The sequence below is a fragment of the Oryzias melastigma genome, linkage group LG3 (assembly GCF_002922805.2).
Source record: "Oryzias melastigma strain HK-1 linkage group LG3, ASM292280v2, whole genome shotgun sequence".
Taxonomy (NCBI): domain Eukaryota; kingdom Metazoa; phylum Chordata; class Actinopteri; order Beloniformes; family Adrianichthyidae; genus Oryzias; species Oryzias melastigma.
In genome coordinates this window covers 9,702,911-9,719,316 of record NC_050514.1, presented here as the reverse complement: position 1 = coordinate 9,719,316, position 16,406 = coordinate 9,702,911, and the positions used below count along the sequence as shown (strand labels likewise).

Sequence of the window (16,406 nt, the reverse complement as noted above, 5' to 3'; positions counted from 1 at the left end):
ACAAGCGGGACTCCTGACTGACAGTTTCCCCTGTGCTCAACCAATTACAGGCCGAGATTCGGTGCAGCTGCGACACCATTGGACGGAGACAAAAAAAGGCGGTAGAGTGAGAAAGACCCACGTGGGGCGGGGAAAGTGAGCCTCGTGTGATTGGCTGAGACGCAGACGTGTTCAGCGCACCCAAAGCTGCTGATAGGAAAGATTGTGGATGCTTGAGGTCTCGTTAGAAATAGGTCGATCACTTCAAGTCACTCAAAGAACATTGCTGTTGATGAAGCGGCGTTCGCGCGTTTCAGGATTTTATAGTATTAAGTGAAGCTGCTTCTGGGTTTGGTCAGTTCATTTCTTAATTTGAGTATTTCGATAATTTATGTAGGTAAATGCAAATTTTATTTCTGCTGTAGTTTTAAACGAATATTTATAACAGGTGATTTTTTTAGCGCTAGATTTGGTTGGCAGTTTCACTACCTTGCTTTATTAAAATAAATAACAAAAAAGTCATGTCAGTTGTTATGTGCTGAAGCCCGAACTTTACCATCATAAAAGTCGACGATGTGTGCTTTGCTACAATATTAAACACACATAAATTATTACTTTTGTTTTGAACAAGTTGTTAAACGCACAGAATGTCACTTTACATCCAAAATGGCGAACATGTGAGGTCACTTATTAAAAACCAATCAGGACGCCGAGTTTCTGAAATGTCCACGTGGGGACACCGTGTCGTGATTGGCGCGTTCTCGGAAGAGCCTGATTGGTTAGTGCGGGACCCTCTCTCGGCAGTCAGGTCCCGGTGTCAGCGCGCAGTCTGTGTGTGGTACAGCGCAGAGGAGGAACTGGTGCCCAGCAGCAGGCTGGAGGTGTGTTCCACAACGGCCGACATTTTTGTTTTTTTTTTTAAACAAAATAATAATAATAAAAAAAACTACAATTTTACAAGCCCAGCACTTGCGCTACTGGATATAACATAACCCTCCTTTGAAGTTGTTGGCGGTCAAAGGTTCGTCCGAACCGAGGGGCTCTTCCAGCGTCCGACCGGACGAAGCGACGGAGTCACCGGGCTTCGAAAGGGACTATCCAGGGAAAAAAAGTGGAGAAACCGAGGCGAGGAGACGCCGCTTTCTATCTACGGTGGCGGCTGCAAATCAAGGATAGGGAGCCGCGTGCTCGTGGATACGTTTGAACGTGTGCAGAGGAGGCGAAGACACGGTGGAGACAAAGGTAAAAGGGCTACATGAAGAGAGCCGCTAACGAGGCGGGTGGTGGTGGTGTTGCTTTGTGGGAGCCGACTTTCAAAGCCTGTCGATCCAAAGCACGGAGGCGGGCTCCTTTATGCTCGGTCGATGGAAGGAAGACGACTTCTTCAAGGCTTCAATCGCGTCGCTCCGTCTGTGATTCTCAACTTTTGGCTCTATTCCCCCCTTCTCCCAATGGATCAAACGCACATTTGTTTATTTTTTTTCCTCTTTGCGATCCAAAATTGACATTTCAGCAGATGTGTTGCTTGATTTGTTTGTGTTTATAGGAGTGTGGGATCCAGTGATCTTGCGCTCGTGCGGATGTGCAGTCGTCGGTAGTGTTAATGAGATTCAGCTGTTCAGCGGTGTCCGGTTCTGTGTGTGTGTGTTCAGTTGGGAGCGCGGGAGCTGATCCATCCACTGGTCGGAGTGTGAGACGAGGACGGGCTTTGTCCGCCGCCATCCTGCGCACATTGGGGAGGGGGCGGCGGTGATTTACCGCACCTTGACTGGGACTACTGACAGACACAGGGAGGGGGGGAGGCGGGCGAAAGAAAACACATCGATTCCCCTGTGTGAAAGACGAGACATGTATCCACAAGGCCGGCATCCGGTAAGTAGATGTCTGTGTCACTGTTTGTAAATGGATGCAAATACACCACCTTTGAAAAACGGCTTCATTAGGCGAGGATGGAGCTGCTGATCCACCTTATGGTGGCAGCAGGGAAACTGATGGACCTTATTTGTTAAAAAGCAACTTAAAATTTAGTGTAACTATGAAAAAGCAGGCCATTGTATAGTTTATGAAATCAAAGGTTATTTGTATGATTTGAAGGGGTGTAACATTCGATTAATATCACAATTTGTGGTTGACGATACGATTTATGGTTGATATTGGTTCGTTTTGAACAATCCGATTCTCTGACTTAAAATCAATCCTAGACTTCTTTATCCAAAATGTCACCCAGTGCAGCTCGGAAATAAAATACTTGGTTAATAGTGGTGAAACAATTAATTTTAACGATTCGATTCAAAATCGTAATGTTACGATTCATAGCAAAAATGGGTTCATTTTGATTCACTGACCTAAAATACATCCAGGTCATTAAAAGCTTCAACCCCTGCACTGTTTTCCACATTTCTTATATTTCTTGCAAAGTAATCAAATGTAAATTCAATATCTGTACAAACAAGTAAACAAGAATTGATGGTAAATCCATTCATATTTTGGTTTAATGAAGTTCAGCCACTGATGTTTTATCACATCAAACATTATTCAATTCAGTGTTTCCAAACATTGGACTGTATTGATGGTTTGATCATTTTTGCTGCCATCACGTGTGTGTTGTCCACTGTGATGGCACTTGGTCATTTTTGAGATGTAGTAAAGTAAACCTATCATGTCTCAATCCAAATTATATTTTCCAATATCTATATAAAACTGATCTATTTCATATTTGAAACAATTTTATAATATCATCGGTAAGTTTGATTGGATTTACATCTTGCCTGACTGATTGATTTGGTTGGATTGTAGGAATAAGAATCATCAATTAATCGTTACACCCCTAATGATTTGTCATTGTCTCCTCCATCTTCATGGATAAACTCATGTCTGTTATTGCTAATGTTAACTTTTCTAACACTTTTGGGGCAAAGATGTATGGTGGCCCTGAAATGCAAATAACAACAACAAATCACTTAGCGCAAAAGCATCAACAAGATTAACAACAAAAAGAGCATAGGGTAGGTACTATGGGACATCACTGATTGGTTGATGACGTTTGTCCAAGTGTCAAGACTCAGACCTCATCCAATCAGTAATATCATACTACTTACCTTTTGTGGCTGTTTCATTTTTTAACATAAACTTTGAATTCTGGAAATGCTTCTGAAATGTTTCCTTTTAATTTTGTTTCATTTTTTTTTGGTTAGTGTTTTGGTCTCTGGAATTTTGTTTTCTTAAGTAATTTTATTTTGAGTTTTTATTGTTGTCGTGGTCTTTAATATGTTTTTGCTTTGAGGGTTTTGTTGTTGTGATTTGTTCTTTGGGGCCACAGTAAAGAGGAGATACAAGGTAACATGTTTTATTGACATTGCTCTTCTTTTCAATCCTACTATCCAGGCACCTCACCAGCCAGGGCAGCCTGGCTTCAAGTTTACAGTGGCAGAGTCTTGTGATCGGATCAAAGACGAATTTCAGTTCCTGCAGGCCCAGTACCACAGGTAATGACTACTGAGAGCAATTCTCTGGAAACAATAGGAAGAGGAAGCTGCCATGCCTTTTTAAAATAATTATACTGCTGCAGCTTCATGTGGCTTGTTAACGCTTTTATCACATCGAACTATAAACTGCTTTATCAGTGAGGTGTTATGAAACACTTCTCTTGTTAATCCCTCCACAAGTGGTGCGTTTGCCCCACATCCTGGCCAACTTTGATGCGCATTTAATCCAGACCACTTTTCTTTTTGTCTTTTGTCCTTCTGAAGTCTCAAAGTGGAGTACGACAAACTGGCCAACGAAAAGACCGAAATGCAGCGTCATTATGTCATGGTGAGTGCAATGATTGTAAAGCTGTGAATGTGATAAAGTGGCGGGCCCTCCCCTTTTTGCCTCAGGTGAGCAGTCACAGGTGGTGCAGGTTCAATAGGTCATTGACTCCAGCTTGTGATTTCACTGGATAAGAAGGTGCAAGGTGGAAACTCTAGCAGAGGTTAGACCTGTACTCCCCCCTGACCTTCTTCCTACTCAAGTATGCTTTGGGGGAGAATATTTATTGTGAGCATTCTCTTAAAAATACTCAACACAACCCACTAGGACAGGATTTCTCGTCTGGAAGGGGTGTGGACTTCCAATCAGCTCACTCCTGATTGATGAGTGGTTGTCATGGAATTGTTTACTCAGCCTGACTTGGACCAATCGGAACATGTGTCCAACATGTCGGCGTCCGTATTACAAAAAAAATGGTGACTGAATTGACTTAAATTGATTGGTTCCGGAAGTAAACTGTATTTTATAGTGATGTCACACTCACTTGACTCATATACAGTCAATGTTTTGAAGCCATAAACATCATAGGTTATATGGTGTGGAGTTCAATAACTTAATGATGGAGCCAGGTGTCATTTCAACCCACTAAGTGGAATCAATTTTAAATTCTCCTTGATTTCTGATTTTTCATTCAACATTTTGATTTAAATGTCAAAGTTTCATCCTAAAGTCCTGCTTTGATCATCTTTCCCAGTAGTCTTTTAATAATGATATGCTGTTTTTAGTCAAAATTTTTAAAAGTGTCGTTTTCTAGGGCATAGTTTCTGCAGAGCAGCAGTTGCTCATTAGTAATTGTCCCTCATCTGTTCCGGCTAGCGTGTCTAGTTCAGGTTCTGGAGAAGAGAAGATGGTATCATCCCATTGACTGCAGTCAAATGAGCTGCCATTCACATTTCTGTGGTCAAATCAGCCGTCACTGGATTTTTAGTGTGAGTTTCACACAATACTTACGGTAGCAGGACTGAGAACGCTGGAAAATCTCCACCAGACTCCACGGAGCTTCTTGATGTGACCATGGAAATGTGAACGGTGGCTCATTTGACAGCATTTGGAAAGGATTGTAAATCAATGAAAGAGCATTTTGATGTTAGCTTTCATTATTTTATCAAGAACTCTGAGAAACCAATGATTGAATGTATTGATCACAGCAACGTCAATAAACATTGGAGAATTAGCTAAAAGAGTCTTTGGTGAACTGGAAGAAGAAAGAATCAGGATTTTGGAGGAAGTTTGGTCCATGAAGTTCTTCACTTCCTTGTCTGAGGTGGCATCCGGATCAGAACCATTCAGCTGTACATTCTCGATATTGCTGGACATTTTTATGTAGGAGCAGTGAAGATTTATGCTAGTGAGACACAGAGATATCATAATCAGACAGTGGGGATTGGGCCGGGGCTACTCAGCTCAGGTCCAAAAGCCACGCCCCCTCAGAGGAGAGTTTAGAAACGGAGGCTTCAGATAGACATCAAAGACATTTTTGTTGTGGGATTTTGGTTAAAAACTTCATAATCACAATAAAAACCCTACTGGGAACGTTTTTTAAAAATAAAAAAAAAATTCTCATAAGGCAACTTTAATACATAATTTGCTCCGTTATGAAAACATTTTTAATACAACTAGTAGCTTCAACTGAACGAAGGTGGAATTGCTTACTCTGAAGTCTTTCAGTGCAAATTTCACTGTAAAGCAATGAGAAAGGACGTTCTTTATCTGATGGGTGGTAAACACTCCTCAAAGTTTTTTTCAGATATGATCAACAGAAGGTGTTTGAGAAACAAACTACTTCTTGTATTGGTTGGTGGTGGGTGGTGTGTGTGTGTGTGTGTGTAGGGGGTGCTTAGCTTGGTGCAGTCACTTCCTAATGGTGTGGTTTTGGTGCAAATGTGGGCAGTTGCATGCAAAAGTAAACAATCGGTATACTGTGGCAGCAAAGAGAACATCTCTTTGCATAGGGTTTGTGGTGTTTGTTTTTTGAAGTCTAGAAAAATGTCACAGCGGTGGTGGTGCAGTACTTTTCCGGTCCTCGTTGCACAGACATGTCATGTTTTTAGGTAGAAAAAACATCTTTTTGGAGGATTCTCCATTAAAAAACAAATATCAAGCTTTCATAGGTCTGCTCAGCTGAATGGAAAGTCATTGGAATGGATGTTTATGTTTTGCCCTTTCTTCTCTTTTTACAGTACTATGAAATGTCCTACGGGCTCAACATTGAGATGCACAAACAGGTATGTAGCCATATCAGAGACGGTCTGTGTACAGCCAAAATAATCTTGTTTTCCTGCCCCTAGTCTTGGAGGAATATAAACACAGGCACACATGCATGCATGCATACCTGACCTCAGTGTCTACCCTTTTTCCTAAATGCCTCTGGGAGGTGTACACATGCCGGCTTCCTGAAGTGAAAACGCTGACAGGCTAAACAACGCTAAGGGCACACTGCCTGATGGGGATGGTTTGATAAGATTAAAGTGAAGTATTTGGCAGACCGTCTGAGGGGGTGTGTGTTTTTGAGTGGTTTTTGTCCTTGTGAGCGTGCACGCTTTCCTGTTCTGCATCCTTCTTGCTGGTCTGTTGAAGAAAAATAGGCCCCAATGCAGGCCTGAAGTGGATTTTAGGGGATGGACGTCCACAGGTTCTTTGTACAACACAAACAGAGCAGAGTTAGTAGAAGCATGAGGGAACGTGGGTAGAAAACACAATCCAACTATTTAAGCACTAAAAATAGCAGCTGCATGTCACAACAGGGTGCTTTTTATTTTTGCTTTGTTACCACATTTCCTGTCCCAAGAATTGCAGGCAGATTAGTCAATAATGGAAGCTTGTTCTAAAGACCGGATTCGCTGTAATTGAGGTTTATTTGAAAGTAGGGCTGGGTTGATTAAATCGATTTGAATTGATGTAAGCTTAATAGATCAATAACTGATTCATAAAAGTTGAGATCAATCTAGCACTTAAAGCTAAAGTCCACTAGCTTGATGCTAATGTTTAATTACATTTTCCATAGGATGGCTACTGCTAATTTTTCAAACTCTTAAGGAAACATTTTTTTGGTGACCATTTTTGGCATAAAGAACAATTTATTGCTCATACTTTCTTCTTCTTTAAAAAAGTGTACTGCTGTAGTGCAATCGCCAACTAGTGCTAAAAACTAAAACGTCCTCCAGGAGAAGCAGAACAATGTTTACAATGTTAATGATCTGAACATTTTTGTTAGAGCTTCTCCTTTTGAGAAACAATGTAACACTGTATGATATTAACAATCTCATTATTTCACTAATACGTTTTACAGAATGTGAACTGTATCAGATTAATATAAATATATTCAAAACGTATAGTAGATTATTAATGCATTTCTGAACAAGTGTATGTAAATGTGTAAACTGTGTAAACTCAAAATTGAATTGAAAGATCAAAAGAATTTTAAAAAATCGCAATTGAATTGATCCAGGCTCTGATGAATCGAATTGAATCGATTCTGGAAATTATTGATACCCAGCCCTATTTGAAAGAAGCCCACACACTTATTCTCCGATTAATATATTAGCAGCCTCCCAGGATTTTCAAAACTGTCTAACCGGAGCTATGTACACTCTGGGCATTTGATGCAAGAATGTGCTAAACTCTGGTTCTTGAACGCACGTATAGCCCACATTGTTCACACTTCTTTTTGTACTGTATACTAGTGCGTCTGCCACCTACAGTTGAGAGGTAAAAGCGGTGCAAATATTGCAAATCTTGATCTATGAGACATACCCCGGGCTCACACTGCATCCGGTCCGACTCCGGTTTGGACGCCGGAGCGGTCTAGCTACGGCAGATGACTCACATTGGCTACAGATGCTTGTGGTTCTGCTGCAACCACTGGCTCAGCTGCCAACATTGTGAGACTCCGAACTCATGTAGGTTCATGGAATAACCCGCCATTTATATAGTAAGGTATTGGTAAACAAATTCACAACACTTCTTTTTCTGCGTGACCCGTCTTCATACAGGGGGTAAGCAGCGAACTTGTATTAATACTTTTGTCTTATATGGGCTTAAATGTACATATTTGATTGTGTTACACGTCTTGTGTAACAAATAGAGAAGACCGAGGTTGGTTGTCACAATGACTTAATGTTTAGAACATGGTGTAAACGGCGAGTACAGGAGAAAATAGGTTTTATTTTGAAAAATCTAGTGGATGCAGTTTACACTCACTCGCATGATTTCCTGTTTAGTTTGTCATTTGCCCCAACTTCACGGAAAGTGCTCCGGCGTCTGGAAATCATTTGATCCAAATAAAACTAATACGGAGCGCAAAAAGGACAGACCGGACTGGATGCAATATGAGGGCCTCTCACACTTCTCAAATTACATAAAGACTCTGGCGTATGGACCGTAGCAGTCCAGATTCTGTAAGCCAAGGGTTAGTGCCATGTAATTCCAGCTGGGAAAACAAAAAATTATTAATTTTTCCTCCCCTGTCAATTTTCAAACAATTGGGACTTCTGTGAATTAAAAGGGAAACCATCCATGCATCACTACCAAATCCGACTCCCTAATTGGTCAAAGTTAAATCTGGTATATCTTGCAATGCGCGTTTAATAGCTGCAAAAGAGTCGTAAAAGCTTGTGTAGCTATACGTGAACACAAGAGTTTTAAACACCCAAAACGTGCGTTTCCCTATACTTTTCATTGAAAGTGGTTGCTTGAACGCGCGATGCCGACGGCGGTGTGAACGTAGCTTTAAATGTCTGGATGTATTTAGCATCTTATCTGGAGTATGTGCTTGTGGACAGGATCAGCAGATAAAATATCATCATGTCGGCTATAATCTGCTTGCTGACTTTGCTTGGATTACTTTCCTGCTGATCCCGCGTTGACTGCAGACTCCACAGTCCTAAACGAGAAGCCGCTCCTATCAAATAATCAAATTGCACCTTTGAACACCTCTGTAGATTACCTGCAAAGACGTGACCAGGGGCCGACTCCGGAGCAGTGATTCATTCTATTCACTCATAAAAGCTCCAAACAAAGGCAGCGTGATTTCTAGATGCCTCTCTTATCTCCCTTTCTTCTCCGCTTAAATCTTCTCATTCACACCTGCCTCTCATTTGCTTGCTCGGTTTTCCCTTTTCCACCCCCTCTGTGTGTACTCCCCCTTTACCCCCCACCCACATCCACCCCATCAGTGCAGCATGAAAGACGGCCCCGGAGTCATTACTTGTGTGATATTATGTATGCGAGTGGGAGTAAGTACCGTAAGAGAGGCGGACGTAGAGAGTGGTGGGGTGGAGGCGCCCCGGCCTTCAGATGTGGCAGGTTAATGGCGTCGGTGGGAGGGTGGCCCTGTCGGAACAGCGAAGCGCTTTGCAATTCATCAGGTGCAAGGCGTTTGGTTGCTGCGTGTGTTTTGTGTTTATCGAGGAGGTAAAGCCGCCTGCCTCCTTCACGTCCTCGAGTGTTTTCTGTCACTTAACAGGAGTGGGGAGGCGGCGGTGGGTGGGAGGAGCCCACGGTGGCAGTGCAGGAAAGGTGCACGGAGAGGAGAGGCTCAGGAGTAAATGGGTTAATCGACTTGTCCTGTGCAACTCCTTTGTTTGTCAGTAAGCCCAGTGGAGGGCTGCCTGAATAATGCATGAGTCCTGCCACCCTCCTCCGTTCTACCCGCCTCCCGTTCCCGGCGAACCAGTGTTTGTGATGACATTCGCCCGAGGTAAACAGACTGCTGTCCTTGTTGTTGGCGTGGCAGAAGGAGGGCCGGATTACCGAAGGCTGGCGTTTTACTTTGCTCAAATGGAAGGCTTAATATACAAATATTGTGAATTTACTTTATCCCAAACAAGCCGGGTTTAAAGGGAACGAAAGGGTTTGCACACATAAATATATGACAACACCAATTGTGTCTTCCCAAGCAAACTGTAGTTCAGAGATCCAGCAGACGCTCAGCCTCCCCATCTCTGCTGCCGCGCTGAGCGGCTGCTCTGAAAGGGATCTGTGTCTGTGCCGAGAGGTAATTTGTTTTGACAGTGTCTGTTTTGATGGCGGGGTGGAGGTAATCACCCTCGCTTGCTGTCAATAAGTGATTTTAATTAGCGCAGCTCATTAGGCCGCCTCAGCAACATGCCCCGCTGACTGCCGTGAGGGTGTGGTGGGGGTTGCTTTGTTTTTCACCACCCCTTGCTCTCTGTCGTGGCGGCTGTTTATCTCCTGGGCACCTGCCTGTTCCTGGATGTCAACCGTCTCTTCGGAAAATCCCGGGCAGATTGAAGGAAAAACAACCAACCGGAGAAGGTTGAGGAGGATTTTGAAAGCGCAGACATTTTTGTTTCTCCTTAGTTAGCCCTTTTGTGTGTTTGTGCTCTGCCTATCAACTTCCTCACTTGTTAAATAAGTGAAGGAAAGGGAGAAAGTGCTTTATCAAGGAGAATCTTGTCTGTTTCCTGGAGGAAGAGGGTGAAAGGAGCACAGAGAAGGGAAGGAGCAACGGCGCTCGTGCAAATGAATAATTTATACAGGATTCCTGGAATTGTTTGCCAAGGTGATGATGGTCTATCTGTCTCAAAGCCAAAACAAACTGAATAGGAGAACACACACACTGCCTCTCAGGAGAGGAGCAGGAGGTTACTGCAGGCTGTGAGATATATGCTTTATTTTGATATGCAGGCTGGAGAAGCGAGTGAGGTTTTACAGAATTATTGCCCGACTGTGTCCTTAAAAACCCACTAGTAAAAACACACAGGAATATTGTGTTTCTGGCGTTTATAATATGCTCTTGTGGCATTTTTCTGATAATGGAAGACATATAAAGAAAATTAAGCTCAAAATTGCATATTCAAGTATTTATTAATTCAAATTATTGTGAATCAGGAACTGTGCAGTTTGAAAAAGCTTGTAGTTGTGTCTTCATTCTGATGCATCCACTTGCAGTCAAATAGATTCATGTACGTCTTTTTTTTCCTTGTCTGAGCTGACATCTGGGTTAAAACTGTATGGATGGATAGCTCCAATAATGTGCACCATTTTTTTTGCACTTCTAATGTTAGGTTGGGGTTGTGAGCGGGTGTAAGCTAGTGGGAGAAAAGTGTAAACGGATAGCTCTCAGTTACGTGTGATGGGAAAGGGGTTGGGGCCCAGAGGCAAATTTTAATGAATTCAACACAGGTTTTATGATTTTGGCTAATCGGAACTAGAATCCATTGGAAACGCTATTAAAATAACTCAAAAGTTGATCTGAGTGGACCTTTAACACTACAATATGGGAATGTGTGTGTGCAGAGAAATGTTGAATGATCCAAATAAGAGAGTAGGATGACGATATCCACCTGAAGGCTCCGGCCTTTAGGAAATTAGGTGGAATCTGTTTGAAAACGGTGAATTAATAGCATTCCTCGCAGGAAAACATGTCACTTCCTTTTTGTCTCGTGTTTGAGCTAAAATTGGAAGGACATGCTAAATACTCTTTGTGCACGTATAATAAATAAGATACCTCTAAGTGACTCCGTCTTCTGCTCCTCTGGCTGAAGCATAATTTCCAAACAGACATTTCTGACACACACACTTGTTTTCCTGGCCAATTGAATCCCCATCAGGGACTGTGCTCTCAACGCCAGGGCTAATGCCTGAAGCGACTAACAGCCAAATGGCTTTCAGTTCACCATTGAGAGAGCCTCTCCAAACTCATGGTGCACCAAGACGATGCTGAGTACCTGTAAGCTGCAGTAAAAGCACAAAATGTTCTCTTTCTTAGTAGCTTTAAGTCTTTCTGATTCAGAAGGTCAATGCAGTATGATGGTACATCCAAAGTAAAGGGGTGGTCACTCGCAATCGGCACATTTTAAAGGGAGATTGAAGCCATGTTCACACTTGGCATGTGACGTACGTTTAATGCAGATTTAGCCCATGGAGTTTATATGGCAAGCCAAAGGGGTCAAGAATCGCCAGGAAAAACACAGTAAAAAACGGCGTATTGGCCATGAAAAACGCACGTTTTAAGAGTAGCTCGTTAATTACGCAATCTTGTGTTTTCTTAAAACGGGTGTAAAAAGGGGTTTTTTATCGCATATAAACTGCCTATAGAAAGCTGCGTTTTGTTGTGTCACATATGTGCGTCAAATGCACAATTTTGCTTTAATAAAGGGGCAACGGACAAGGTTTTTTTTCTAAACCCCTCTTGTGGCCGAGCGTTTAAGATTACTGCACATTAGCTCTTTTTTCTCATGTGGAAGTTTGATCTCACGGCATTAAACTTCGGTTGCTTCATGGTTTTTCCTCGTGGAATATCTGCCATCTACAGTTAAAAGAGGCTCGGAGTGAAAATGTCAGTGGTACAAATCTTTCAAATTTTGCTCCAGGCTTTTTCTTTCACAGCTCTATTCCGATATATGAAAGACTCTGTGTCAGATAATTCCAGCCAGGCACAAACCACAATTATTAGTTTCTCCTTCATGATCAACTTTGAAACAGTCGGCACTTCAGTGAATTAATTTTACACATCTCGTTTTCTGATTTTCATTGTCCATTGAAAAGGGTGACTTGAACACGCGTTGCAGAGGGTGTTGTGAACGTACCTCGAGTTATCTGATGACATGTGAGCTGCATTCATACTCACTCTGTTAAGAGTTTCCACATTTTAGCAGAAGGACAACCATGTATATGCCAAAGAATATTAACTTGGGGGTTACGTCTACACGAAATGCAGGATTCGGGACCATTTGACCCCTTTTCCTCACAGAATGCATTTGAATTATATGAATGTTGAAATTGCGACTCCAAAGTAGTGATTTTCTCTGAGGAAATGAGTGCCTCTCTGAGTGATGGAGGGCTTGTAATTTTGTGTCTGTAATAGTAGTGTGTATCGACATACCGCTGCTTCCACAGTCCCCGATCCGCTGTCCTTTCCAGCCATTTCCATGGAGGCGGTGAAACACCGAGACATGCTTACCCTTTACTCTGCGTCATTGTATACAGCCCCCCTCCACCCCCCTTCTAATGATGATGCTTTATGAGTCCCCACAGACTCCTCGCTCCTTCTCTGTGTCAGCCCCCCTCCCCATCTCCACCTCTCCTCTCCGTTATCCCTCATTAATTTTCTGTGCCGATCAGATCGACAAGCTGAAAATTCAATTTAATGACCTGCTTCTGTGCGGCGTCTAATGTGATTTTACAGGCTGTTCTGGTCAGAGCCTGAGCCCAATTTACATAACGATAAGCCATGCCAGATACCGTTGCCCCAGCAACAGAAGAGGAGTAAGATGAGACGGGGAGAGAAGGGAGGGCAGAGAGGGGTGGGGATTAGCATGGAGGGGTGCGAAGACACTTTTGGAGGACGGGGAGAGCGAAGCCACAGTGGGCTCCGAGGTCAGACGGGGGTTGTGAGATAATGCCTGACAGGCCGGCAAAGGTCTGCCCCCACCTTGGCTTTTCTCCTTTTCCTGTTTCCCGCCCCTCCCACTCAAAATGAAGAGTGACAAGGGGGTTGTGCAGAGATTTGCTGGCACCTCCTGACCCCCCCGCGCCCCGCCCTCCTTCTGTTCACAGTGAAACAGGGTTACGGGAGTAAGACTGGAATGCAGCGGTGCATAAAATGGCGGGAAGGATGTCTTTAACCCTCACACACCTGCTGGGCGTCCACCCCTAATCTCTCAGAATCAATTAGTTCACCTCTCTGGGTTCAGTCAAACCGCATTACCCCGGCATCCCATCAGATGGTTTCACTTTACTGTCCAACCCCACAAACCTAATTCCCCCTCTTTTATTCTGTTTTCCACTTTTGTGCTCACCTCCTCCTGCTGCTCGTCTTCATCAACTTCCTGGAGGGTTTAGACTTAAAAAAAAAAAAGAAAAGAAGGAAAGAAAGGCTTGTGCACAATGTCTGGGGAGCTGCAAGTGCAGGAGATGGGTATCCATTTGTCCAAACGCAAAGATCCAAAGTGCTCCATGTGCATCCAGCTCAGCGGGATCATCTTACTGTGCCAGCTAATATTTTGTGGTCAATAAAGAGGCATCTGATAGACGGGGCCCGGGTTAACCTATCTGCTTCAACTTGCCCCACCCCACTCTTTTTGAATCGTAATTATAAAGTATGGCCCTCATTAGGCCTTCTCTGGCCAGATGGTATTCACATATTTCAGCCTCTTAATGAAATAAGGCCTAATGGAGCCAGTGGAGACGGGGACGGGAGTTAGTGCCAAGGTGGCCCCCGTTTAGCCAGACGTCTATGTTTTGTACTTGAATGGCCTCTGGAATTAGGAAGTTTTGAATTTATTAAAGTACTTAATTGCTGTGTTGTTCTTACATTTATTCATTTGTTCTCTCCAACAGACTGAGATTGCCAAACGCCTCAATGCAATTCTGGCACAGATCATGCCATTCTTGTCACAAGAGGTGAGTGTCGACATCCAATCTGCATCTTATGACCAGACTCGTGTCTTTTATGCCAAGATAATTCAGCAGATGTTTCTTTAAAAGACCAAAATGATTTGTCATCTCCTGTTAAAAACAGAATTGTCCTATTTTTTAATTTGTTGCCTCCTGTAAGATTAGCCTCCAATCATTCATTGTCCTCTTGAAGTTGTTTTAATATATTTCTAATCTCTGTACTACGCATTAGCAGCTCTGCAGTGAAGGCTGTGGAGCACACATGCACATGGGAAAGAGGCCTCATGTTTGATTGAACTCTTTAATTGTGTCCTGCAGCATCAACAGCAGGTAGCTCAAGCTGTTGAGCGGGCTAAGCAGGTGACCATGACTGAGCTGAATGCTATCATCGGGGTACGTGGACTTCCCAATCTGCCTCTGACTGTGTGTATACCCCTTTTCTTCTTTTATTTGACCTGTGGACGGGGGCAAAGCTGCATGCACTGAGGAGGACCGGCACGATGGTGCATATAGCCTTGAGTTTAACATCTAAACACCACAGATTAAAGACCCACTCTGATGAAAATTGTGCTGTTAAAACGTTCTTGTAGTTTTCTGATGATACATAGGGAAAATTAAGCAAGAATAGCATTTATTAGTATTTTTTTAAATTAAAATTTTCATGAATCAGGAGCGGATAAAAGTTGTTTGAATTAGAGCGTATTTGTTACGTAGAAAATGTACTGGGCGGGCCACAAGCTCTGTTCTGATGCATCCACTAGCAGACAAATAGATCCATGTACGCCGTTAAGCACCTAAACAGAGAGCTCTCAGCAACAGGGAGGGGTGCTTTGAGTCGACAATTGAACTGCTGCTGCTCTGCAGAAATTATGTCCTAGAAAAGGACAGGGTTTTGTGGATTTTGGATACAAATTGTGTTATCATAATTAAAACACAGCTGGGAATTCTTTTAAAGTAGATCGTCAGAGTGGGTTTTTAAAAATTAACTTAAAAAATGACATCCTATTGTAGTATCATGTCAGCAGTTTTCCCACTTTTATTTGTAGTTTTCAAACACTTAAAAAGAAAACATGCTAGCGTGGTGTCATGGCCTCCTCACTTGTGCAGACTTGTCCCCGTCTGCAGTTATTTATTACGTTTTGAGTTAACAATGTTTGCTATGCTGTGTCAACATGGTGTTCACAGTTCTGAAGCCTGTAATTGTTGGTTAGCCCTGACCTGTCAACACAGAGAAGTGTTTCCAACTGCAGTTCTGCTCTGATTTCTGCTCCTTTTGTGCAACCGTCAGAGAACATCTAATGTACAGCAGGAGCACAGTCCAGACTGAGATCAGATCACAGGCTTCGTCAGGTTTCACTCTGGCTAGCCTTTAATTATATTAAAGGTTCCGGCCAACAGGCTTACCTCTGCCTCTGACCCACTAGGCATTAAAGCAGTCGAGTCACGACAAGTGTTGATTGCAGCAGAGATAAGGAACTTAGCAGGTACCGAACAATAACGCTGTAAAAGATGAAATATTTCGGTGCTGGTTCACGCTGTGCCAGCACAGTAGGCAAAGCAGGAAAAAGCTCTTGTTGTTTTTGCTTTGAGTGTTTGTTCGTTATTCCCCCAAGGTTACCATAGCTGCTCATGTCAAGTCATGTCATTAATCAGATGCTTTGTTTGATGGGTTTTTATTGCTTTGTTGATGCATAAAACCAAAGAAAAACAACAAATCGCTCTTCTTAAAAGCTTTAAATTCTTTCAAATCTGTCAGATAGACGATTTTTTTCTTCAAATAAGGTACCAGCCTTCAAACAAAGACCCATTACATCTCCATTGAAGTAGAAATTGTTCACATCTCATAGCTTTTTTTGTTATTGATTGACCCACTAAAAACCTTTCTGAATTGTGCAGTTATGCCTTTTATAGTTTTAATTCACTTTTAATGTTGGACACTGTACTTTAAAATAATTTGCTTTTATTTTCCCAGCTGTAAAGGCTTCCAATTAGTTTACCTATTTAATCTAAACAGCCAAACCTGACGACATTTACAACTCTGGATCATTTGCAGCACGTTTCCGGCCCGGGGGACGCATCCGGTGCTGAGTGATTCTATCTGACCTGCCAGATCATTTTATATTTTTGTTATTAATGGCCTGATCTTATCTTGCTCTGGTAAGATATTGCATTTTGGTTAAAGGCCCTATGCTAAAAAAAATGGACGCTTTGTGTGTCTCCAACTCGTCACTTTTTTTTAACGTCCATTTAATTTA

At 42.6% G+C, this 16,406-nt stretch overlaps 1 protein-coding gene across 6 annotated transcripts in view; it reads left to right on the top strand.

The window, feature by feature from the left end:
* Nucleotides 1-246: 246 nt before the first annotated feature.
* The window catches only part of tle3b (TLE family member 3, transcriptional corepressor b), a 36,421-nt gene continuing 20,261 nt past the window's right edge, over nucleotides 247-16,406 (top strand). For 2 of the 6 annotated variants that reach the window (XM_024295493.2, XM_024295490.2), the window contains exons 1-7: nucleotides 765-1,221; nucleotides 1,632-1,851; nucleotides 3,364-3,464; nucleotides 3,729-3,792; nucleotides 5,970-6,014; nucleotides 14,095-14,157; nucleotides 14,470-14,544. In XM_024295493.2, coding sequence (XP_024151261.1) covers nucleotides 1,828-1,851; nucleotides 3,364-3,464; nucleotides 3,729-3,792; nucleotides 5,970-6,014; nucleotides 14,095-14,157; nucleotides 14,470-14,544 — 372 coding nt within the window. In that variant the 5' untranslated portion in view covers nucleotides 765-1,221; nucleotides 1,632-1,827. Of the gene's footprint in view, nucleotides 334-763; nucleotides 1,222-1,631; nucleotides 1,852-3,363; nucleotides 3,465-3,728; nucleotides 3,793-5,969; nucleotides 6,015-14,094; nucleotides 14,158-14,469; nucleotides 14,575-16,406 lie in introns of those variants that run through there. The other 4 variants (XM_024295491.2, XM_024295487.2, XM_024295488.2 and 1 more) reach the window with 3 other exon arrangements.